This window comes from Diceros bicornis, chromosome 8 (assembly GCF_020826845.1).
Source record: "Diceros bicornis minor isolate mBicDic1 chromosome 8, mDicBic1.mat.cur, whole genome shotgun sequence".
NCBI classification, from domain to species: Eukaryota; Metazoa; Chordata; class Mammalia; order Perissodactyla; family Rhinocerotidae; genus Diceros; species Diceros bicornis.
This window is the reverse complement of record NC_080747.1, coordinates 29,874,895-29,900,759: the sequence shown is the minus strand read 5'-3', so window position 1 is coordinate 29,900,759 and position 25,865 is coordinate 29,874,895. Positions and strand designations below refer to the sequence as shown.

The window sequence follows — 25,865 nt, the reverse complement described above, 5'->3', positions numbered from 1 at the left end:
ATTCAACCCAATCTCTATCTAATGGCTTTCTTTACAGAGATAGGAAACACAGTCTTAAAATTCATATAGAATCCAAAAAAAAACCCTGAATAGCCAAATCAATCTTGAGCAAGAAGGACAAAGCTGGAGGCAACACACTTCCTGATTTCAAAATATATTACAAAGCCACAGTAATCAAAACAATATGGTACTGGCATGAAAATAGAGCACTGGAAGAGAATAGAGAGCCTAGAAATGAATCCACGCATCTATAGTCAACCGGTCTTTGACAAGGATGTGAAAATCACACAATGGGGAAAAGATGTTCTATTTAACAAACGGTTTTGGGAAAACTGGATGTCCACCTGCAGAAGAATGAAATTGGAACATATGCAAAACTTAACTTGAAATGGATTAAAAACTTAAACATCATGACTGGAAGGGAAAACAAAACTGTCATTGCTTAAAGATGATATAAGAATTTACATTAAAAACTTGAAGGAATTCTCAAATAAATATTAGAAATAATGAGAGAGTTTAGAAAGGTGGCTGGCTTCAATACCATTGTAGAAAAATCCACTAAATCCATATATACATAAATAAATATATATATACATATATATATCCCCAACAAACAGAAAACAAAGATTTTAAATATAATTTATAACAGCAGCCAAAACTATAAAGTATCTAGAAATAAGTCTAGCAAAGCACGTGTAGTACATGTATGGAGACTTTTATATAACACTTCATTGGAAGACATTAGAGAACCACACAAATAGAAGCATATATAATAGTAATAGATTAAAAGACTCAATATAGTAAAGATGTTATTTTCTCTCAAATTGACCTCGAGGTCAGAGGCAATTACAGTTAAAATCCCAACAGAGTTTGTTCTTGTGGACCTTGACAAACTAATTCGATTTTATATGAATGGGAAAATTTGAAGAGAAAAACCAAAGTTCTCCTGAAGAAGAACATGATATGATTTGCTTACCAGATATCAACTTATCATAAAACTACAATTATTAAGACAGTGTTATATTGGCTCAAAACTAGATAAAAAGACAGACCAATGGAATAGCCCAGAATAAGGAAATTTGTTATATGACAGAGGAGGCGTTGCAGAGTATTGGGGAAAGAAAAAAAGATTCACCAAACGATGAAGGGAAAATATGTTATCCATGTGGAAAAAAATTATATTCCTACCTCATACTGTATGCAAAAGTCAATTTCAGATGGTTTAAAGACTTAAATGAAATTCAAACCTTTAAAATTATAAGATAATAAAGAAGAACATTTTCATGATTTCAGGAGATAGAAGTATTTTAGGACCAGGACACAAAGCATTAGTCATAAAAAAATATGATAAATTCAGCACATAAATATGAAAATACTGGCAAATGATTAGCACTGATAATATGATAAGAAATCCTACAAATCAATGTAAAGAATTCAAAATGAGCAAAAAACATTTCATATATAAGAAATGTGACATTATCAGACATTTCACATATAAGGAAACACAAATGTCTAATAAAAGACATTCTGAAAGATGTCAGCTTCATTGTAATCAGAACATTGCAGATTAAAAGCACATGAGATCTATTTTATACCCATTAGATTTTCAAAATTATAAAACCTGACAATATGCAAGACTGGAGAAGATGAGGAGCAGCAGTGGGAGATTGTAGTTTAGTTCTACCATTTCATAAAGCTTGTAAAACCATACGTATGCATACCCTCTGATTCAACAGTTAGATTTCCAGGTACATACTCTAAAGCAGTACTTGCACAAATATACTTTGAGTCAAGAATAGTCATTATAGTACTATCTGTATTAGCAGAACATTGAAAACAACCCAAATGTCCATCAATAGGAAAATGGATAAATAAAATATATACTTATTTTCATAGAACATCATATAGCAATAAAAATGAACATACACAATTAAAAATGAAAAAGCAAGACCATGAGACTATATACACAGTAGGATACATTTTTACAAAGCTCAATCACAGACAAAGCCAAACAAGACATGGTATAGGGATGAATAAAAATATACACGATAAAAATAAAAAATAAATAAAAGCAAAGGAATAATTCAAAATTTCCAAATACTGGTTAACTTTGGTAGGATAAGAAGTGGCTATAGTAGGGAGGCTGGGGATGGGATAGGCGAGGGGCAAACGAGGAGATGCAATTGTTTTGATAATATCCAATTTCTTAAGATATGTGGTAGCTTTTGTGTGTGTGTGTGTGTGTGTGTGTGTGTGTGGAAGATCAGCCCTGAGCTAACATCCATGCTAATCCTCCTCTTTTTGCTGAGGAAGACTGGCTCTGAGCTAACATCTATTGCCCATCCTCCTCCTTTTTTTTTTTCCCCCAAAGCCCCAGTACATAGTTGTATGTCATAGTTGCACATCCTTCTAGTTGCTGTATGTGGGACGAGGCCTCAGCATGGCCGGAGAAGCGGTGCATTGGTGCACGCCCGGGATCCGAACCCGGGCCGCCAGAAGCGGAACGTGCACATTTAACCACTAGGCCACGGGGCCGGCCCAGTTATGTGGTAGCTTTAACAGTCTGTCCATTTTATTATTACGTGATATGACACATGTATTTTACACATATTCTTGTGTATGACTCAATATTACATTTCAACAAGTTAAAACCAATAGCATTACGTAGAAATGACATTTTTCATGAGCAAAAACATTTTCTAGGTAACTCTCTAAAATATTTCTTGTATAAAATGGAATAAGCATCTATTTAATAAAATAATTCCCCCTTTCATTTCTATCAAGAAATCTTTTCTGGCTCAGAATTACATGACTCACATCTTTTCCCCAGAAATCATTCAGACATGAAGGAATGTAATGCAATAAAGACCTTTAATGCTTCATATTCAGACTATGTTTTGGCCTTAACTAGTTTTTATCTTTTTTATTTTATGAGGCATGAATTGCTTCATTGTGTTTCTAGTTCCACAGAAAATGTTCAACTGGCTTTCACCCTTTGATGAAAGAATGTTAAATAAATGATTAATATATGTTCTCATTTGATTGATTTATGCCTCGCTGGATGGAGAAAATACATCTACCAAATCTAGCACCAATAACAACAGAGCACGTTATAACACATAGATTTAACATTGTCAAAAAGTATAGAGGAATTAGTAATACAATTTACATTTCTATACATTTACTCATTAATTTATTTAATTCACCTAACATTTTTTGAGCACCAGCTATGTTGTACTTGTGCTGAGTGATGATAAATGAAAAGGGAATTTAGTAATACTGACATATGATGTAAAATGTGCACAAAGAATGGGGCTGACACAAAGAGAGGACTAATCAATCCCTCCTGGAGATCTTAGAATGTCTTGACAGATAAGGAAAAAGTTGAGCTGCCACTTACAGAATAAACAAGAGTTCTTCAACTAAACATGGTAGAAAAAGGATTTCCCAGCAGAGAGATCATGTACTAAGGCAAAGAAATTAGCACTTGAGCCAATCAAATTGATGACAAGTGGCCATCTTCCCACTAAGTAGGAATGCTGGACAAAATCTGACACACACACACACACACACACACACACACACACACACAAGTTAGATGAACTCAAAAGCTGGAAAGAAAATCCCCTTGATCTGGAAACAAACAAACAAAAAGAATTTCAAAAAGCTAGAATTCTCTTCCCTCCCTCAGGAACATCAGGAACTGATTTTATGGGAACTTCCACCCTCATCAGCCTGTCCCCATCCCACCAGCCATGCACACACACCAGGTGTGTGGGGGCTGGATTTTAATATGTACTCAGGGACATCACATACAGCCTCCAGCTGTTAGCTGAAACTAACTCAGTCATAAAACTGGAATCCCAAAAGGGCAGCATTGGCCATGAAGGCGGAAACAACAAAAGCAATCAAAATCCTTTTGAACATTGGCTCAAGAAAGCAACAAAGAAGTACACGAAAACTGCTTCGGGTGGGAGGGAAGGGAAGAAGAAAAGTTGATCCAATCAAAAAGTACAATCAGTACTTGGGAATGAATTTCTAAGGGTAAAGTTCATAGAATGGAATTAGCATGATAGACAATGTACTAGATATCACCATGCTAATAGATATGAGAGTAAATACCATGCTAATAGATGATAGAATAATCTGAGACCATAAAATGAGTATGTTTACAATTATTAAAGGAATAAAGGAAGAAATAGAAAGCCTAAGGAAAAAACAAAGCAACTTGGAAAAAGATTTTTAAAATATAGCAACAGCCTTTTATAAATGAGAATTTTAGTGATTAAAATGAACAGTTTAAACACTGATGGGGAAATTGGTAAAAATATATGATAAATCCAAGGAAATCATCCCAATACAGCATATAAAGTATTAAAAATGTTAAAAATTAAAATGGACAACAGTATAAATTATGTTTAACCCATTTATATTTATTGTCACAATTGATGATTTTATTTATATCATCTAAAGTTTTCTCTTGAATGTCACCATGATGTTTTCTTTTCTTTCTGTTATCTCTGCCATATGAACTTTTCCTTTTTCACTTTTTCTTTTATATTATTTATGTTCAGTACCAGATTTTTAAAAGTAAAAATAAGACTCTCCTATTCTTGATCTCTTAAATTTCACTTTATCTAGTCAGCTCATCAATTTTATCTATCTATTTTTTTGTTAAGAACTTGTGAGTAGGACATTTTGTGAGCCCTTGTATTAAAAAAAAAAAAAATTTCTTTGTTGGGTGAAAATCCTAATTTCACAACATCTTCCCTCAAAACTTCAAAAGTTTTCGTCCATTTTTTTCTTGATATTTCATGCTGCAAAGAAGGAGACTGAAGCTAGACTAATTTCACTCCTTTTTACTTAATCTGTTTCTGCTGAATGGATGCTCAAAAAATTATATTTTATTTAAATTTACATTTCAATTTGCCACCTTATGTCTAAGTATAGGGTTTTTTTCATAAATTTTGTCTAGTAATCAATCAGCACTTTCTAAATCAAGGTTTTAATCAACATCAGAAAACAAATTCAACTGCGCCTTTGATTATTACTTCTGTTTGTTTTTTTTTTAAGTTTATTTTATTTTACTTTTTTTCTGAGGAAGATCAACCCTGAGCTAACAGCCATGCCAATCCTCCTCTTTTTGCTGAGGAAGACCGACCCTGAGCTAACATCTATTGTCAATCCTCCTCCTTTTTTTCCCCAAAGCCCCAATAGATAGTTGTATGTCATAGTTGCACATCCTTCTAGTTGCTGTATGGGGGACACGGCCTCAGCATGGCCGGATAAGCGGTGCGTTGGTGCGCGCCTGGGATCCGAACCCGGGCCGCCAGTGGCGGAGTGCATGCACTTAACCGCTAAGCCAAGGTGCTGGCCCCCTGATTATTACTTCTTTTATGGTTGTGTTGGTCTCTTCTTCTATGGTACTATAATTATTGGGTTACATCACTTCAAAAGATTCCTTATCATACTTTGATTGCTTTTCAGCTCAGCTATTATCTTGTATCTCATCCTCCTGTCCTTTTGTCTTTTCCTGGTCTGTCCTGATGGCTTTCTGTTTCTTGGAAATTATGCTTACTACTATACCTACAAAATAGATTTCTGTAATGTTCTCTAGGTAACTGTAATTCTCATTATTCAAATTCCTGTGAAATGTCAAGATGATGCTCTCTTTCTTTATTTCTAGTTTGTTTTTTGTTGCTTTCACTCTTCTTTTGAAATCGTGGTATTGATTGGTATTAATTTTTTTCCTTAAGATACCATGTAGGATTTTGTTTTTTCTTGTCCTTGAATCAATGTTCATCCGCCCACTTTCAGTTTGGTTGCCATTTGAATCTCTTTCTCAGATTTGGAGGTCAGATCCACGTGTATAATTTCCAAACCAATTTTCAGCGTCTAGTCATTTTTACCAGGTATAAATGACTTACTCTGAACTAAGGTGTAACCTTCTCCTACCTGTGCTGACTGGATTTCCAGTACTTTGAATCAACTGAGTGTATGAAAATGTGCCACCCTCAGTATGCATTTCTGTTAGGGCTCTTACTGCCTCTGCCTTTACCCCTACACTTGTGGGAATTTCATTTTTGGCAATCCAATATGCTGCCTCCATTTTCTCTCTACATTCTGCTCTGTTGTTTCTGAGGGATGTGGAAATCTAGCAAAGGAGGGGCAAAGGAACACTGATCTAATCACTTCCAAAATTGATATTTGTGTATTACACAGATAAATTTATATTCTCATTGGTATATGTAGACTATGGGATTAGACAATTGGGGATAGCCAAATTGTTTTTTCTATCATCTTTCTGGCAAATGGTGCTGCTTTGTTTTGTGATGTAAAGTACATGTCAGTCACAAATTATTTTTATTAATCTTTTGCCATCCACTCTATAGACAGTAGAAATAGTCAACTAGATTCTAGCAACAGGTTACCAGTCAGAATCAATTTTTAGAGTTGTTTAAGTTCTTATCTTTAAATATATATATGTAGGTATTTTAGGGGATAAAGAGAATGTCTTAATCTATTAGAATGATACATTTTAGATTGGAAGCTCCAGTACATTTCTGGTTTTAAATCTTACTTTACCATGATATATAGGAACATGGATTAACTAAATTGCCACCAAGTAGCGAAAGTATATATAACTGGATCATGTCTATATTTCCATGTTCTCTCTCATCTATCTAACACTAGAGAAAGTTTGATTTCTTCTCCCAGCTACAACACAACTTTCTACTATTTCCAGCCCCCTAAATTGCAAACATAGTGGGAAAGAACAAATAATCCACTTTTCAAATTCTAGCCTTGCAACCTCAAACTAAATAAGGATGGCTGCCTAGAGTCATGATTAGAAATAGAGAGATGTGAATCCACACCAAGGTTGCACCAGTTGGTAGGTATAGGTACTTGTAAAAGTTCTTAATCTCATTGAGTTTCAGTCTTCTCACTGATACAATGAAGATAAGGTGGTGGGGAAATTGGATGAGATAATATACATAAGGAAGCTGGAACATTAACCTTCTCAATTAATAGTAGTTATTATTTCAATTAAGTGTCTGAACTTGTTTCTCTCTCATCTAGTTTTTCAAAGGAAAAAAATTTCCCTTCAGAACCAAAGAATAGAAAAGTTCCCTTCTACCATTTTCATTAAGAACAGAAAATAAGTATTAAATGAAAGAACAGAAATTCAGATCAGGATTACTATTTTCAGTGTACCCTATTTGTTGTTAGCATTTCATCTCCAATTTCATTTCTGGCTGGTAACTGAATATGTATAATTTTCTTATTGGTGGAGATTTTGTTTAACCATAAAAATTAGGAGAGGATGGAATCTATCTATATGGCAAATGTAGACCCAAATTTAATTTGTTTTAGAAAAGATCAGGTTAATCTTTTTCCTGTATTAACAGAACACTCTTAAAGAAAGAAATTAAAATCACCATACCACATCTTTGTAATTAATCATATCATAAATTCTTTGAAAACAGGGATTCATTTTGCCTCTTTTTATCAATCTTACCACAGAGAGTACTTTTGGGCCCATTACAGCTAAAATCATTACCTTTTGTAGATCACCAATATTTTATGTCTACATTAAAAATATTTCATAATATTTCAATACTGATATTTAAATACAAGGCATCTGATTACATTTTTAAATCATTTAAGTTTCCTTGTTTACCATCAAGTCAGTTAGAGATATTAGGATCTCACTCACCGGTTGAGGTATAAAGGTATGATCTTGTTTATTGTGGCACGAGCTGTTCTTTTATGATCTATCTCAGACCTAAGATTCCTTTTATCAGGATGTGGAGAACAAGGTAGGAATACAGTGACTGGCTTCTGGAAAGGATGTGTTGATGGGTGCTGAACGTGAATCAGAGGACTTGTGCATAGCACTGAGTAGGAAGTATCTTGCTGTGTTTTTAAATATGCCACCACAGATAGGTCAACTGGTTGGACCTAAACAAAGAAAAATGTATATATTCCTATATTTTAATAGCAAAAGATCAAAGTATCAGCACATTTCTAAGCCAATTTTCTGAAAATTTGATGGAACATAGTTTCATTCATTTCTGTACACATTGTTGGCTGGAATCAACACTGCATTAATTTATTAAAATTAATAAATTTAGTCTCTTTTTTTACAAAGTCTTTGGTCTCTTTTTTACAAAGTCTTTCTGAAATCTAGGTTCCCTGTCCTATGTTATAAATAACTGAGAAACACTTAATTGTAGGCAACAAAATGACCTAGAAAACAAAATAGACGTTTTACATAATTTCTAATTAGAACTATTGTTAGACCAAGTGATCTTCAGAAACTAGAGAAACAAGACTATAGTTATTTGTTTGCTCTTACATAAGAATGACTAATAAAAATAACTAGCATGATTCCAAATTTTCAAAGTTTATGGAAAATATTTATGAATAAATTATTCATAATATGTTTTCTTCCTAACTTTTCTTCTTTGCTTACCGCTTATGGTAACAACTAGAAGAAATAGGAGAGCATGGGGGAGAGTTGAGGCTAGAAGGACAGGGAATGTTGAGGAAGTATATTTTTAAAATGTACGTGATTACACATCTTGCAAATAGTGTTTGTATATATTAAATCCTCATTCTAAAAACGGCTGTTTTATAATTAAATATAATCAAATATTCATAATCATAAATATTTTAACTGATTAGCCTCTTTTTTCCCATCATTTCAGGTGGAAATCTTTAATCATATGAATGTCCCAATGTCTGGCATCAATTCTATCATAGATATTCAACGTATGTTTTTGCCAGTAAGCATCATAAATATAACAACACAAGATATTAGCTAGGAAAGCCTTTCAAATAAAGCAGGGATTTATTTTGGAATGAGATTCAATATGCTCCAAATCATCACTTTATCACTGATAACACTATATGTTACATCATTAAAAGTATAAGAGAAGAATTCATTTACTGTTATATTAAATATTTGTATCTTTATCTTTTAGGACCATGTTTGATGACCCACAAAATCTGTGAGAAGGAATTCACCAGTTTTTAATATTTACCTTTAATTGTACAAGCACTGGCGAGCTGAAAACTCCTGGAGGGTAACTTAAGGATATTCTGGAATCCATGCTTGGCTTAAGAGTAAGGCCTTTCTTTGTTATTGTGAAGGACTCTTTCTTTAAACAAGACACAACAGAAAAGATACCCAACTTGTAAACTTTCACTTCAGCACAGGTCCCCTGCATGGATTGAAAGACATTAAGACAAAGACGTCAAAGGACATTAATACAGCACTGTCCTGGAAGTACATGCAGTACATTCTCTGAACTGTGAAAAAAATCTGTATGCTGTCCCTGTAATCTCCCACAATTGAGAATGATTCCATTAACCCCCAATGGATGGTCCTGATGTGAGATGAAGTATGAATAGATATTACGAGTTTCTTAAATTTGGACCACAAGATAGAAAAGAGAGAAATAAATGTAGTTGTAAATTTAAATTCCCCCCAAAATGTATATGTAAAATGGGCAATCGCATTTAATGTTTTCACAAATATTAATTATTTTGGGAATCCTATCCTTCTTTACTAGAATGGACTTTAAATATTGGCCTTTATCCAGAAGATTCAACACTGTTTCAGGGAATTCCAAGTACTGAAATTTCATCATTTGGGTATTTTACGCAAATGCTACAGCACCTGTACTGTCAGCAAACTCTTCCTTCTGACAACTCATAATCTTTTAGTAAAGTCATTTTTTTCTCTCTCTCCTCCATGCAGTGGGAGCAAACGATTGCAAAAAGACACTATTTTTATATGGTGACATTTAAATTTGTAATGCATATATGCAAGGACTTATTTAAGCTTTTATATCACATAAAAAGGAACTAGTACATAAATGAAAACAAAATTACCTACTCATACATAATCACCAAAGCTTAAAACGAGCAGGAAGACTTGAAGAAATTTGGTCTATTCATGCTTCCAAAAACAGCAGCTGGGCTCCACCCCGGCGTGAGTGGATAATCATGCAGACACACACACAAACATTTCAGGGACAATCACAATGGAAAGTAATCTATCACTTGAAAACTGACTAAGGAAGAGATTTCACAATATCACTGCATAAATCCATCGCTGGGAAAATTCAGGACGCGATGAATGTTCTTAATTGGCTGGAGGGAAAATGGTGAGAGGCAAGAAAGGAAGATCTTCTGGGAACCGATGGCGGGTGTCTTGCATTTAGAGCACATTTGGCAGATACTCGGGAATTGGAAGGGTTTTTCAGCAAGGGAGCATCATGAACAAAACTCTGACGATAGTTTGTCTGACTCCAGAATTAGAATTCTTAAATGTCATATGAACCACACAAAAATTTGGAAGGAATCCAGAGTTTAAATTTTCTTGAGCTAAAAATAGGGATAACTACCATTAGAAAACTGTAAAAAGAAAATTACATGCTTTTATTTTTTCCAGTAGACAATGGTTCTCTTAATTTTTTTTTTCTTTTGCTTTGATTATCCATTTACTAAACATCCTGCATGCCCATTTTGTGAAAAGTACATGTGCTGTGAGCAGTTTTTGCTTTTATTATGACAGTCACACAGACTGGTCAAAATTAAAAAGCCACAATCAAGGGCAATGCTGACCAGACTATTAAACTTAGAGGCGTCTTAGACTAAATATAAAATGTATTACTTGCATGAAGTGGAGTAAATAATTAGCGCAGACTTAGCCCCATATTCAACTGTGTAACCTTGTCTCTAACTCGGAAAAGATCCAAATCAGAAAAGGAAGAGATGTATTATAAAGAATTTCTTGTATTCATGGAATTTTCTTACATTTATTCCCTGCCCTCCTCTTCAAATAATGACACCTTACGTAAAGCTGAAAAGACAAATATTTTAATTGTTTAAAAAATAAGTTCAGTGGCCAACAGAAGAACTTTAAACCTTAGTCTGCATCAACTTTATGCTAAGTTTAATAATTATGTATAGTCTTTTTAAAAAATATGAATTTGGGACCCTAGAGGGCCTCAGATTTATTACAATAGAGTCTACCATGAAAAATGATAATTTATTAACTACTAAGGTGTTTATAGGTTTCATTTTATCTTCTTAAATGTATTTTCTCATTTAATCCATATGACGCTATCAGGTAGACACTATTATTGTGTTCATTTTTTAGATGAAGATATTGAGTCATAACAAGATTACATAATTTACCCAAGTTCACATAGCAAGAAAGTGTAGGAACCAGATTTCAAACCCAGCCAATCTTCCTCCACAACCCACATCCTAACTACCACATATACTGTCTTCCATGTACAGACTAAACACTATTTATAGACTTAATAACTATCTCAAGGCGTAGAAACACACACACACAAACAATTGTTCATTTTTAACATATTTTGCCAGCCCCTGAATGATAAAAATAAAGCTACTATCATCTAGGGATTCTAACATTCTTAAATTTAGACCGAGGTCCATCACATTAGAAATGTTAGTTTAAAAGTAGTCTAAGACATGAAGCTAATTAAGCCATGATGTTGGTTTTGTTTCCCAGGTGAAAGTATAACATTTGTTACGTCCTAGACCTAAGTTCTTCATTCCTAACTTTGGCCAATAATTTCTGCTCTTTGATCTTTAAGGATGGCCAAAAAAGCGTGAATTCTCTGGTATAAATCTTATCAACCCTTCCATTTGTTACCAATGGAGTGATTATATCTATACTACAATCTAGTCGTCTGAGTAATATTTAGAAGAGGAGTCAAACAGTAGACGTAGATGTAGCCAAGGATTTACCAACCTTGTAACTTCCTCTCATTCCTTCCAGTGCATTTGGGGTTAGGTAACTTGACTGAAGGTTCACGTCAGACACTTTCACCAAGACGTCTCTGTAATTTCCCCTGTAACGAGTCGTAAAAGGAATTGCAATGCATATTGGAAATGGAACTCTCTTTTCCATATCTGAGCACTCAACAGCGATGACATTGCTGACCAACTCTTCATTATCACTCACTATTAAAGAACTCATGCTATTAATTATCCGGCATTCCAGATGTTGTAGAACATATGATGGTGCTGTAATATAACAAGACACTTGGGGACCAGTATCATCACTCAGCACATACAAATATCTGCAGGGGAAAAAAAGGACATCATTTTCCAATTATTTGATTTATATACTATGTACCTAAATGCATAAGAGCACAAGCTCTAGAGCCCCCTTGTTTGGTGTGAATCCCAGTTCTCCCACTTTATTGACTCTGTGACCTTAGGCAAGATACTCAACTTCTTCCCTGTACCTCAGTCTCCTCAAGTGTAAAATGGTGACAAAATAATACCTATCACATAGGAAGGTATTATTATGTGAGAATTAAATGAACTATTATATGCTAAGTAATTAAAAACCTGTGCCTGGCACATAGTAGGCGTTATATATGTTAGCTATTATTACTATTGTGACTACTGCTCTTACTATTATTATTTGAGTGGTTGATTCATTCCTCCATTTTGTTCACTTCACAATAGGAATCTAAAGATTGCTGAAGCTTCTTGATAAACCAAATACTAATACCTGAATAGTTTCCTAAATTTTGAGAAAAAGGAGTAATATATATCTAGTATTAGAATTGTCTAAACACATTAGATCAAATGACAATGTTTATTACGTGTTTTAGAAAAACTGAGAAAGCTACAAAAGTACTGTGAACGTACGATTAATTGAGGTAATTAGAAACAGAATATTTACAATCCTTAATGAATCAATCCAAAAGCTTATTTTGACCATTCATTTTACTCTTGCTTTTTATACCATCACCTTTGCCAAAGATTTTAGAGTCTTATAGATTTGAATTTAAATTTGAGATCAGTCACTTACTATTGGACCTTAAATATCAATAGTTATTATTAAAACAGCTAATATTTTAGCCCTTTCTGTGGACTGGGTTTTAGGCTACACATTATTTCATTTAATCCTCACACTATGGGGTCAGGCAGGTATGACTATCATCACCATTTTACGGATAAGGAAACTGAGGCTTAGAAAATGTAACTTGCTGAAGATCACACAGGTAGTAAGTTGTAGAATCAATAACTGATTCCACCATCTTTAACCCAAAAGCCCAAACTTTCTAATATAGTATCATACATCCCCAAATCATTTCAAAGAACTGTTTTTGTTATCCCTTACAAACTGAAACTAATACCTATTCCACAATAGTGTGAAGATTGAATGAGATAAAATGTTTAAACTTTTTATTATAGTAGGTTAGCATAAAATGGGAACTCAATAAATGTTAGATCTCTACATCAAAATTACCAGATTGAGTTTCTCTTCTTTTACTGCTTGTCATTTCATACCAGTAGAATGATTGCAATACAAGCAATGTCAAAGAGAAATAAGAGGATCTATAGAAAATACAGCATTAATACCCAGTTCTAGAATAATCAGGTTTTAACTATTTTTCAATTACTAGTACATTGAATTGCATAGTGCTCTTTAACACAGAAATCTAAAAAAATATGTTGAAATTGTAGAGAGGGTTATTTATTTATATTTACAATTCTGAACCCGTAAAGTTAGAAGGAATAGAAAATTACCCAGCACATTGGTCTGTTTGAGTATTCTCTGATGAAAGTGACAGAAAATGAGAAACTTTACTTAATAGAGGCTACAGTGACCCAGCGTTGCATAACTTCAAAAATGACTCTCTTCTGTGCCCTGGAAACCATCTCAACACATTCTTCTTCCAACAGACTGACATGAAGTAGAGAGGGAGAACTGTAAAGGCTTCCATTTCCCCTAGCCCTAATCAAACAGATCTAGTCCAGTCGCTAAAATTATCACATTGGTTTATTCTAGTTTTGTTTCCCTTTGAGTCTGTACACATTGGGACAACCACACTAGAAGAGATAGGCTTTTTTCAAAAAGGTATCCAGGGAGGAATCACAACAGATTCTGAGCTAGGTTTTGTTTATAACACACATCTTTTATGTGGCATGATGGCTTCCTAGCCTGAGGGACTGAAATGAATAGTCATCTTCTTAAATATGCAAGCCAAGCACGATTGGTTTGGATGCCACAAAGAGGAAATCACTAACTAGGGAACATCTAAAGGAGGTGTTAGAGGGAGTGGTTCAGCAATGACTCATTCGTTGACGCTTTGAGTCATTTCTGAATGGGAGGATATGAAGTGTTAATGTTTTTCTCAAGTGCAGTGGGCAACCACATATTGACTACTTTAATAGTTGTTTTGCAGTGGCAGTGAGTCTTTCAAACCATGGAGGTCTTTCATGCATTGAGTGTACTGCTGTGACACTGCAGAATTCATTAGATTCTCAGACCTATAGGGACATCACAGCTAAATCAGCTCAACCTCTTCATTTTGTAGATGAGATAACTAAGGTCAAAGTGAGCAAAATGACTTGCTTGAGATCATAGGCTCAGTTGTGGTGTTGTCCTGGAAATGGTATTGTACATCTGAAAGAGCAACACACATCATGGCAGAGAGGGCATAAGTGAAGGTTGGTAGTGTGTGGGAGGTAGAGAAAGTGAGAGTTGTTGGGGGTGAATTAAATTACCATACTAACATTGAGCTGAGTGTGAACATCTGCAAAATGGCAAAGTGCTAGACACTTTACATGATTTCCTCATTTGACTTTACCAAATAATCCCAGGAAGTATACATAATTTCTACAAGGAAGAAAATGGGGCTGAAAAATGAAGCAAGTTGCCCAGGGTCACAGAACTGGGATGTAATAAAACAGGAGATAAAATCTAAGTCTGTCCGACTCCCAAACCAATGATTTTTTTTCATTATTCTTCATTGTCTTCTAAGGGTGTTATGTTTGCTAGGAAAATATGGCTTGTGAATATTTTATTTTATTTGGACAAATAGGAATTATTATTCCCTTGCATAGGGGAGATAATTCATAAAATAGATCAGTCAATTTCAACATTTTTTTTTTTGAAGTCATGGGCTCTTTGAGAATCTGGTGAAAGCTCTGGACCATCTCATGGAGATAAAGTAATTATGAAAATATACATTCAATTTTAAGAACCTCCCAAAGCTTGTCTATGAGCCCCCTAGAGTTCTACAGACACACGTTAAGAATTCACAATGATTTATAAATAAAATAAATCTGAGAATTTATTTGAGGATATAAATAAAATAAATCTGAGGCTAGAAAATTCTCTCCTAATAGTTGAACACTGCAGCCTCCTAGTTTTTGCTTATTATAATTGAAAGAGTAGTGATTTAGAAAAATGTCCATGTGCTGGACAATTGTTCCATTTAACCGTTTTCTTATATAGTCAATTCCTTCTTCCTTTAAAGAAACATTTAATGCTTGTTTCCTAAAGCTATAAGAAACAGACAATGTTAGTAATAGCAGCCATATAAATTTTTATGGGAGTGACTGAAACTGAATTATTGATTTACAATATCTCTTGGAGATCTAAAATGGAAATATACAATTTTATTCATGTATAAATACTATGTATACTAACTATAGAAACACACATGAAAGTAGGCATATATAAGAACCTCTCGCATTGCATTTACTTACTCCTTTTCCATTACGTTATTCTTTTGCTTTAGACTCTCTGACTCATTGGGAAGAAGATTATTCACATATTTATTGGAGATATCACATGTTGCTGAGGATGTGGTAATCCCTTCTCTTTGGCTTTCTGAGTTCTCTTGAATTTCTCTTTCTGCCGTCTGGATTATGTCATGCATTTCTTCCCTGTTCCCATTTATGTTCTCAACAGTCATGTGTTCTATTTGTTTATCATCTTCAATTTCCGCTTTATCTGGGAACATTTTGTTCTGTGACTCTTCTTGCCCTGTTACATCTCCGTTCAATGACGTATTGTTCTCTTTTTCCACTAATTCCGAACTCATATGTGTTTTATTTTTTTTTAACTGGACCTGGTTTGTGTAATGACTTTCCTCTCCATTTATAGGAGAAACAGTAGCTGTTTCTATGACATTTTGTTCCCCTCTTGCAGCAATGTCTGCTGCTTTGATATCTTGAATGGCGGACATTGTCTGCAGTGGAGTACATTCATCATGCATGCCGCATAAATTACACATCTCCTTTTCTTCTTTCTTTAGAAGTGTAACAGTGCTCCCCAAATATTCATTTATTTTCACGAGGCAGTCTATGAAAGTAATGATTTCTACACACAGACACGTAAAAAGAATAAATACAAAACTAAAGCAAGTTATGTTGCTCCACTAACATGTAATGAGGTACGACAAGATTACCTTAGAAATGTACAAAGACCCTCACCGGGCATTTAAGCCTCTCTCACTCCTGAAGGAGAAATCATTTGTACAACTGTCACTCTTTTAACACATCCAGGAATTGGGGACAAATTGCTTTTTAAGGTAGTAGCAAAGAGTAAATCTAATCCCTCTTGCTCTTGAAAATGCTTTGAATATTTGAAGACAGATATCATGACCCCCACCCCCACCCCATAAGACTGTTCAATTGAAGTCAACATCTCCTTCACTCATTCCTCATTTGGTATGATTTTGAGAATTGTTCCTTTTCCTTTGAATTTACTATATAGTTTATCAATGATCCACTTATAATTATTTGTGTAAAATTAATCTGAACACTCCAAATGAGACCTGGGTAACAGGCCTACCACAGCGACATCATTTCTGCCGATGCAGATGCTATATTTTACTGGGTGCTTTGTTCGCCATGATAATTGGATTAGGTTTACACTGTTCCTGCTGCTGAGCTGGTGATCATTGGCAATTTTCAAATTAGTCTTTCAAAGAATAGCTCTAATTATACCAACTCTCTGATTAGAACCTGCAGTGGCGACTCAAGGACTATAACCAAGTCAAGCCTCTTCTCTCTGGTATAAACCCTCACCAGGATCTAATCTGATAGAATTCTCTCATTCCATCCTCATTCCTTACCATTCTCCTATTTGTTCGTCCCTCCTCTCCTCACAGCTGGAGTCACCTGATGGCCTTCTTGCAGGCTTAGTAACTCTCCAATCTTTAGAATTCAATTCTGAGCTAAAGAATGTGTAATTTAAGGCCCCACAGCTCAGTGTTTTCAGAATCATCACTGAATCATCCTTTCACTAGTCTGGGCTTATCTTTGAGCTCCAGTTCTGATAACTCGTTTGTTTATCTTGTACCTGAACCCTGTCTTTATTTCGAACTCCTCTTCTGGTAGGTGAGTCCTTACCATTTTCAGGAATAAGTATTTGTCTTGATATGTTGCCTAGGACCACATTCAATTCTCTCCAGTCTCGATGCCTAGCTATGAGCTCCAGCTGATGGTCTCTGCATCATGCTGCCTTTGGATAGACTTCTCTGATGCCCACTATCTGCCCTCTAGACTGAATTCCTTAACATTTTCTGCCCTGGATTCCTGACTGACGAGACCTGCCCAGTTGTCTTGATGCTATATTATTGAGTTGGATTTCATGATGCCACCCAGTTTCTTATCTAGCGTAACTGTTGTTGTCTGAGATCATATTCAACAGATACCACGTTCTTTCTTCCATACTGTACTTCTCAGCATCCACAACTATTCCCAAGAAACTGCACCCTTCTTAGTGTGTGTCAGGGGGTCCAATTCCATATCCCAGCCTACCCTGGTCTTCCCAATGTTTTTGCAATTAATAGGTTCAAGCTAAAATAAGTCTAAAAAAGAGAATATCATATTCCAATATAGAAAAACTATTTGCTCTGCCTCAAACTAGGCCTATATTTTCCTACCTCTAAGTCCTGGATCCTGCTAATAATACCTCAGCCTGGAATGCTCTTTGAAGATTCCCAATTTCCGGCTGCATAAATCCAATTCATTCCTTATGCTTCAGTTTAAATACCACATTTGTTCTAGCAAAATTCCCAATTCCCCAGTCTAAATATGGGATCTCACCTGCTTCTGAAGTCTTAATGCACTTTATTTGTAAGTCTCTAATGGAACTGGCCTCAGAGTCCCTTGCATCATTGCACATTTGTCTTATCTTCTTTCCCCTATTATACTGTTAGTCCCTTCTGGACAGAGACTCTATCTTAGCCTTCTTTGTGTCTCCTTAACTCCTCTCAGAGTGGCTATCTGATCAATATTTCTTAGAGAAAGAATAAATGAAAGAAATACTTGCCTTGTTTCCAGATAGAGTGATTTTCCTTGTCAAGCAGTACATACAGCTGCTGGCAGGTGGAGCGCAGGGTCCCAGCAGTGTGCTCCAAGAGTTGGTGCAGGGCCCCACTGAGCTCTTGACCCAGAAAGACCACTGTGGCTATCCAAGTGTCCCTACCAGCCCCTTCCCAGTGGTCATCATCCAGGAGCGCCTGCTTTAGCATCAGGTTTTGTCTCCAAATCTGCTTCAATATTTGGCCTAGTTTACCTGAGCCTATGTCTTCTGTATCCATTTTATGCTCCAAGAGTGGAATGCTTTTTTCCTGCCAGCAAAGCCCAAAGGTTTAGTGAATTCAAACTTGGCGATGGTTATTTCTCTTAAAATCTAGGAGATGATCCAAGTTGGCTAGCCAAGCACTTTTCCGCAGCATAATAGTTTATTCAGCTTGTTGTTGACCAGTGAAAAGTTACTAGGTGACCAAAGGAGGGGCGTTCCTGCACCCTGGACGCCACTGTGTACAGAATAGACTAATCACAGGGAAAGAGCCAGTTCACACAATCCAACTGTCCATGTAAGTTTTACACATTCAATATACTATGGAAGCCCCATTTACTTTTCAAGTTTCAAGGCAACAAAATATGAATTCTGTGGTAAAATAAGAAGTTCATTAATCAAAGGTAAACTGTTTTAACAATATTGCTAATAAGATTCCTATGTGATACTTAAAAATACTTATGAATGAAATAACAAGATGTCTGAATTGCTTCAAAACAATGTGGAAGTGTGGGAGTGGTGGATAATAATTGTTAATAACCGTTGAAGCTGAAAATGATTACATGTGGGATCTTTACAATTCTTTCTAATTAGTATATATTTATAATTTTTTTATAATAAAGAGTTAAAAAACGATTGCTCTGCTGGAGAAGAGTCTGTTACCATTGGTCAGGTAAGTTTAATTAGTACCTTCTCATGTGGCAAGTTTGCAGTGAGATTGAGGTGGGTACTTGGCCTCTTTACTCTCTGATAATTTCTCTTTAATTGGATAAAATGCCCCCTCACTAAAAGAAAGCAAACCTGAAGAGTAGCATTCTCCGAACGAGCAAGGACTCTTCACCACGTGTAATTAAAATTCAGACCCAGCAAGTTCTTGCCACTGCTGGCCCCTCAGTTGGCACATTATATATGAGGCCATTGCAAATACAGAACTTGATACAGGGAGAGCCTGGGAGTGTGCGGAGGAACCCAAGATAGCCTGCTTTCTCCTCTCCAATGCCCTCCTCTAATAAGGGAGAACACGGCAGCAGAGAGAGAGGGCAGTACATTCCAGATAGGCTCGTGTTCTTTCAGAGGTACTGGAATGAAATGAAAGCTTTCCAAGGGGAGCTGGAATGCTTCCCTCCCACACGCATCATATTATCTCATCTTAAGCACTGGGCTTCTTCGAGCTGCACTCATGACACCTGGAAGATGAGATGGGAAAGCACAAACCCAGTGAATAAAGAATAAAGAATGAATACCAAGGCCTAAATACTGTCCTCACAAGCTACTTGTGGTCTGAAGAGTCTGAAGGAAAAGGAAAGGAATAGTATGAGGAGTGGGGGCTAAGGGGCAGTGGGGGGGGGGGGCGGCAGAGGCTGATTTTCTAGCAGAAATCTTATTTTTCGGTGATCCTCTGTTCACTGAAAAGGTGATCTTTTTTGAGATATCAATCTATATCACATCATGGATCACACTGTTTTAATATTTTTCACCCTCTTCTCAATACTAAAGACTTTCTGGTTCAATTTTATTTTAGTTTTTTCCTCTCACTCCTGAAATATATATGTAATTCTCAATAATAATAACAATATATATATATGGCTTTAAGTCAATGCTAATTGTGCAAATGTTCTACAGCATTTACTGTGGGCGAGGTGCTATCTAAGTGCTGGGAATAGGGCCTTTTAGGGCTTCAGAGAGAGGCAGACGCATGAACAGATTATAAAATACAGCTTTGACTATGTTGAGAGCCAGAGCAAAAGTATGAATAAAAAGTATCAGAAAGCTTTGAGCAAAAAATTAACTCTGATTAGAGGCATGGGAGTTGTTTGGATTAGGAGCTAAGCATGATCAGGATTTTTAGGGCTTCAGAGAGAGGCAGACACATGAACAGATTATAAAATACAGCTTTGACTGTGTTGAGAGCTAGAGCAGAAGTATGAATAAAAAGTATCAGAAAGCTTTGAGTAAAAAAATAATTCTGATTAGAGGCATAAGAGTTGTTTGGATTAGGAGCTAAGGATGATCAGGATTTGAGCAGGCTAGACAATAGAGGGAAGGAACATTCCAGCATAGGATATAATATGATCAAAGGCATGGAGCTATGAAATGATCATGTGTGTGTGATCAAAAACGGGCAAGTGTGGCCTTAGAGGAGGGTTCAGTTAATGAGTCAGGGGAAGGAGCAAGAGTCGAGTCTAATAACTAGAGAGTGAGGGGGAAAAGTTGGAATTTTGTTTTGCAGACATAAGGGAGAAATCAAATATTTTTGAACCAAGTTAAAATATTCCAATTCTGTGCTGTAGGGATGTAGACAGTTTAAACGGTAGGGACACAAGAGTTAGGACGCTTGAGGGCCCGTATTAGAGCAGCAATAGTGCATCAAGGGAAGGGATGCCCTTACAGGGGATTTGAAGTAAAGTGAATAGAACTTACTAGATCGTCAGTTAGAAGGACAGGACGAGAAAGCATTGAAAATCTATCCATTAATTTAATGAGAAATATTTACTGGTGCTGGTGCAAGGATTGTGCTTGGTAGCTGAATATGACTAAAATTTTTACTTTAGGTGGCTGATTAGACGGTAAAACAATTAACTGAGTTAAGACATTTAACAAAAACGTTAGGCATGGTAGGTAGATAGTTTGATTAATTTTGGATTTGTTGACCTTGAGATAGCTCAGCACAATTCTTTGGAATATGTTAGAAATTTAAAAGAAAAATATTGTCATATTTGAAGGTCAGTAAATAGCTGGTGAATGAATCCTTGGAAGTAGAAGAGATTAATGGAGAATTTACACTATGCACGTTTTAAGTATTGAGTAAAACTGATAATGAAATGCTAAATCCCTGGACCAATATACATTTTTTTTCCTTCTAGATATGTGGGAAAATTACTTCTCAGGGCAACAAAAAGAACTGGAAATATTTCTCCTTAGCCTCATTGACATTTGCTATCCTCAAGTCTAAACTTGTTGTCTGTCTGCCTTCCCAAGGACATGTAATATTTGCAAAGTGAGACCTACCTACTGCAGGCCACGCTGCATTTACTTGTTTAAACAAGCATCTGCATGTTCCTGCATCTTGTTTTCAATTAATTGATGTCACTAACCACGGAAAGAACTGACATTTGCAATCAAGATTTTGACACCCACAGAAGTTAACTGCAAAAATTCATTTTGGTGGGTTTAACCTTTGATTATCATCTTCATTGTGGCTACTAGTTATTATGACTACTAATACTTTCTTTTACTTTCTGAGTAAAGCACTGAGAACTCTGTGCTTCCACTAACATTAAAGAAATTAACATGCAGTTTTGAATTCATACAAAACATTATGTGATTGACAACAGTTTTTCTTAACATTAAAAGAATCAAAGTGAGTAGAGATAAAAATTCAAGTAAGTAGAATAGTCACTTGTTTACTACCTGAAAAAATAAAACTACAATAGACAAGACCACTTATTGATGCTGGACAGGAAGTGAGGACATTAAAGTTTTGAAGTGTAATAAAATGTGCTATTTTCCATGGAGTTTATGGTGAGTAGTGGTGGATAAGTCAGATGTGGTAAGCAAAAGAGTTATGTATGCTTGAGGTACTATGAGTCAATATTATTAGCTGTGATCTGATTTTATTATTTTCTTTGAGCTTCTGTAGTTGCCTATATCAGAAATTTTGGTGCAATCAGCCCAGATTAATTTTGCCTTGTTCAAAAACTCTTATTGAATGTCTGTTCATCTTTTATCTGTTTAGGACAAACTCATACAACTGGATGATGAGTGGAAGGAAAAGGAAAAGTAGTTGTTTTGTTTTTGTTTTCCCCAATAACTTATTGCACTGAAAAAAACAAATTAAATATCAGAATTTTCAATGTGCTTACCAATTTAAAAATGTTTCAAAGAGCAAGTGGTAAAAATTAAAGCTAAGACTTCTGGTTAAACAATGTAGATTAGATACATATTCTATTTCTGTTTCCTCCTGAAATGCCACTAAACAGTATAAAACAATATATAAAACCCAAAGGACAAAGAGAATGCGTGATAACATATAAGAGATGTCAACAAACTTTTGGAAGCTCGGAAGCGGATGGACAAGTTGTAAATGACTTAATCAAGCAAAAAGACTACCTATATGGTGGAAAATTGACCATTTCTTGCCATAGAATCTCAGAAGGCCCCAGGAATTAGAGACATCTAGTACCTCTGAAATGAGAGTGAAATTGGGGCCATAAACAAGTTTTTGTTGAAATTTGGTTTGGGGAGCAAGCAGATTCCCAGATTCCTCTCCTCTGCCCCAAATAACCAGGCACATCTCTCTCCCATCCATCAGAAGCTAGAGATTTTCTCTATGAAAAAAACTGCATTAGGAAGGTGGGAGGCCTGGGCTGAGCAGAGAACTGGAAGGAGGTGCCATTCTGACAATGAGTTAAGTGAAATTCTACAGTTTTGAATAGTGAAGTCCCACTCTATTCTTCTGCTCAGCTCCAAGAATATGGGCCAGCAAGCATAACCTCTCAGGCAGAAGATTAGAGGTTCTCTCTCTAGAGTAACTGAATGCCCCAAGAGAAAAACCTATGGATGGTGAAACTTTTAGTGTCTCTTCCCCTACTCCTCACCCCCAAAAGCTTACCCTGCCCCTGCCAGATCATCAACAATGAAACACCCAGGCATAAGCCCTGTCTATGCATATAAAGCTTCCAAACAATGCCCCTAATCCCTCACTTTTAAGTATGGAATAACAGTCAAGGAGGTCAGGCATTTGAAAACACCTCTAATATAATGCTAGAGACTAAAGCAAACATGAATAAAGGACTTGAAAAAAATAGAGTCAACACAGAGAAGAGAAGAAATTATCAAATGAATCTATAATTAACATTCTTCGAGTCTGGGGATAAGAGAAGATAATGCACCCACAAAACAAGAAAACTTTTCCAAAAAAGAGAGCATTCAGATAGTGAGAAAGACCTCGCAGAAATTAAAATATGATAATAGAAATTTTTTTAACTGGTATACGGGTAGGAGGAAGCAGTTGAGAAAATCTCCAAGAAGGTCAACCAAAAAGACAAAGAGACAATAGGAAAAAAAGGAGGTGAAGAATATTAACGGTTCAACCCAGGTGGTCAACTAATATGTGTCCTAGAGAGAGAAAACAGAAGGAAAGAAATTATCAAAGAAATAATATAAGAAAATTTCTCAGAATGGAAGGGCTTGATATTCCAGACTGAAAGGGCCCAGAACAATGAAAAAAAAAATCATAACTGGTCATATCACCATGAATATTCAAAACACCAAGGGCAAAGATCCTAATGGCGTCCAAAGAAGGAAAAAAGGTCACATATAAATCAGAAGGCGTTGGACTTCTCAACAGCAACACCAACGCCTAGAAAATAACACAGCTGTGACTTCAATATTCTGAGGTAAACTTCCTTCTAATTTAGAATTCTGTTTCCCCCAAAGTATCACTCAGGTGTGCAGGGAGAGAAAGGGCATTTTCAGGTATGCAAATATCCCAAAACTTGCCTCCTGTGTACCTTTTCTTGGGAAGCTACTAAGGGATATACTCTGCCAAAAGCAATGGAGTAATACAAGAAAGTCAGGAAATAGAAAATCCAGCAAAGGAGAGAGGTAAATCAGATGCCTAGAATGAAGGCCCAGGTGGCAGTAATGCCATGGGCCTTGAGAGCTCCTAGTCTAGACAGCAGCAGTCATCCGAGCGTCCCAGATTGGCAGTGTGCAAGTGGGGGAAATGGAACTAAAGAAGTACTAACGTTTTAACCATTTTAAGAGAAGTTTTGCAATTCTATTAGAGAATTTTGGAGAAGAATTATTGATAACTGAGCAAGTGAAATAAAAAGAAACAATCGATAAAACTAAATTCTAAAGGAAAGGATATAGAGTCATAGTATACTGTATAGCCCTGCTGTGAATAATATTTACATAGCCATAATAATGAAAATATCTAGGGCCGGCCCCGTGGCTTAGCGGTTAAGTGCGCACGCTCTGCTACTGGCAGCCCAGGTTCGGATCCCCGGCGCGCACCAACACACCACTTCACCAGCCATGCTGAGGCTGTGTCCCACATACAGCAACTAGAAGGATGTGCAACTATGACATACAACTATCTACTGGGGCTTTGGGGAAGAAAAAAAGGAGGAAGATTGGCAATAGATGTTAGCTCAGAGCCGGTCTTCCTCAGCAAAAAGAGGAGGATTAGCACGGATGTTAGCTCAAGGCTGATCTCCCTCACCAAAAAAAAAAAAAAAAGAAAATATCTGTAATTACTTTAACAAAAACGGATGACATAATTACATTACCAGGATGGGTACAGGAGGCATGTATTTGGAGAAGGAGTATAGTAGGATGGATATGAGAGCAAAAGGCTTATTTCTACAGTAGGAAGTCAAATATTTAAAAGTAAATCAAATATTTAAAAATAAGGAGAAACTAATATTTAGGAATCTGGAGGTAAGCGCCAGAAGAAACAGCTAAAAAATTGAATGTGATTTCCTCTGAGGAAAGATGTGGGAAAAACAAAAACAACTCATGACCTCTAGGAACTAGTTCTATCAGCTGGGCCTTGGTGTTGCTACGGGCTAGCCTGACACTCACAGCTAGGCCTTGGTATTCTCCTGTTGAACATAAAGAATTTCACAGAACATCAATATCAGATAAGGCCACTCTGTGACTAAGATTGATCAAGGCAAAATGAAGACTACCCTATAACCATGTCTAAACACAGACAAGACAAAAGCATTGTCCAAGCCACAAAATACCAAACATCTCCCTATTCTAGCTAATGAATGAGAGCTGCTTCTTACCACTGTAGCTTTAACATCTTTCTAGTCTGCCTCCCTATAAACATGATTTATTGAGACACCCAATCATAGAATTGTCCCCACTTTTAAACAGCATCTAATCCAGAGCAGGAAAGTTTCCCAAAATATCTACAACCTGTAGGAGAGCAGAATTTGCTACCAAAATGTGTCTCTCTGGCTTGATTATTTTTAAGAACAAAAGACTGAGGAAGAAACTTTGACTTTCCCCCTAACTGCCTATAAGAATTTAAGTAGAAGGCCTGTTCCAGGAAGGAGCTAATACCATAGATAGCTATAGTATAATATGAACTAGGTCTGGTAGACTGGGAGGAACCTAGCAAGGTCCATTTGATCAAAGTCCTCTCCATCTCACTGTCTTTGCAAGGTATAGCAAACATTTGTTTACCAAACACTTGCTTTTCCATCTCCATGTGAATTGCCTTCCTCCCCTTTGAAGTCCCAAACCACTACCCCCAACATCCTCCTTTGTCTTTAGCTGAAGATGGTATTTAAGGGGGTGGCTTCAGCCATTTTGATGAGTTAGTTTGCCTGGGTTTCTCGAATGTATACATGTTATTAAATTTGTTTGGTTTTCTCCTGTTATTCTGCCTCATGTCTATTTAATTCTCAGATCAGCCAGAAGAACCTAGAAGGGTAGAGGAATATTTCTTCCTCACCTG

General features: G+C 36.0%; 1 protein-coding gene across 3 annotated transcripts in view; it reads right to left on the bottom strand.

The window, feature by feature from the left end:
* The window catches only part of DTHD1 (death domain containing 1), an 81,278-nt gene that overhangs the window by 49,311 nt on the left and 6,102 nt on the right, over nucleotides 1-25,865 (bottom strand). The window contains exons 2-6 of one of the 3 annotated variants that reach the window (XM_058546862.1): nucleotides 18,137-18,437; nucleotides 15,562-16,177; nucleotides 11,798-12,128; nucleotides 9,048-9,227; nucleotides 7,718-7,962 (exon numbers count right to left, since the gene is read on the bottom strand). In XM_058546862.1, coding sequence (XP_058402845.1) covers nucleotides 7,718-7,962; nucleotides 9,048-9,227; nucleotides 11,798-12,128; nucleotides 15,562-16,177; nucleotides 18,137-18,407 — 1,643 coding nt within the window. In that variant the 5' untranslated portion in view covers nucleotides 18,408-18,437. Of the gene's footprint in view, nucleotides 1-7,717; nucleotides 7,963-9,047; nucleotides 9,228-11,797; nucleotides 12,129-15,561; nucleotides 16,178-18,136; nucleotides 18,883-25,865 lie in introns of those variants that run through there. The other 2 variants (XM_058546860.1, XM_058546863.1) reach the window with 2 other exon arrangements.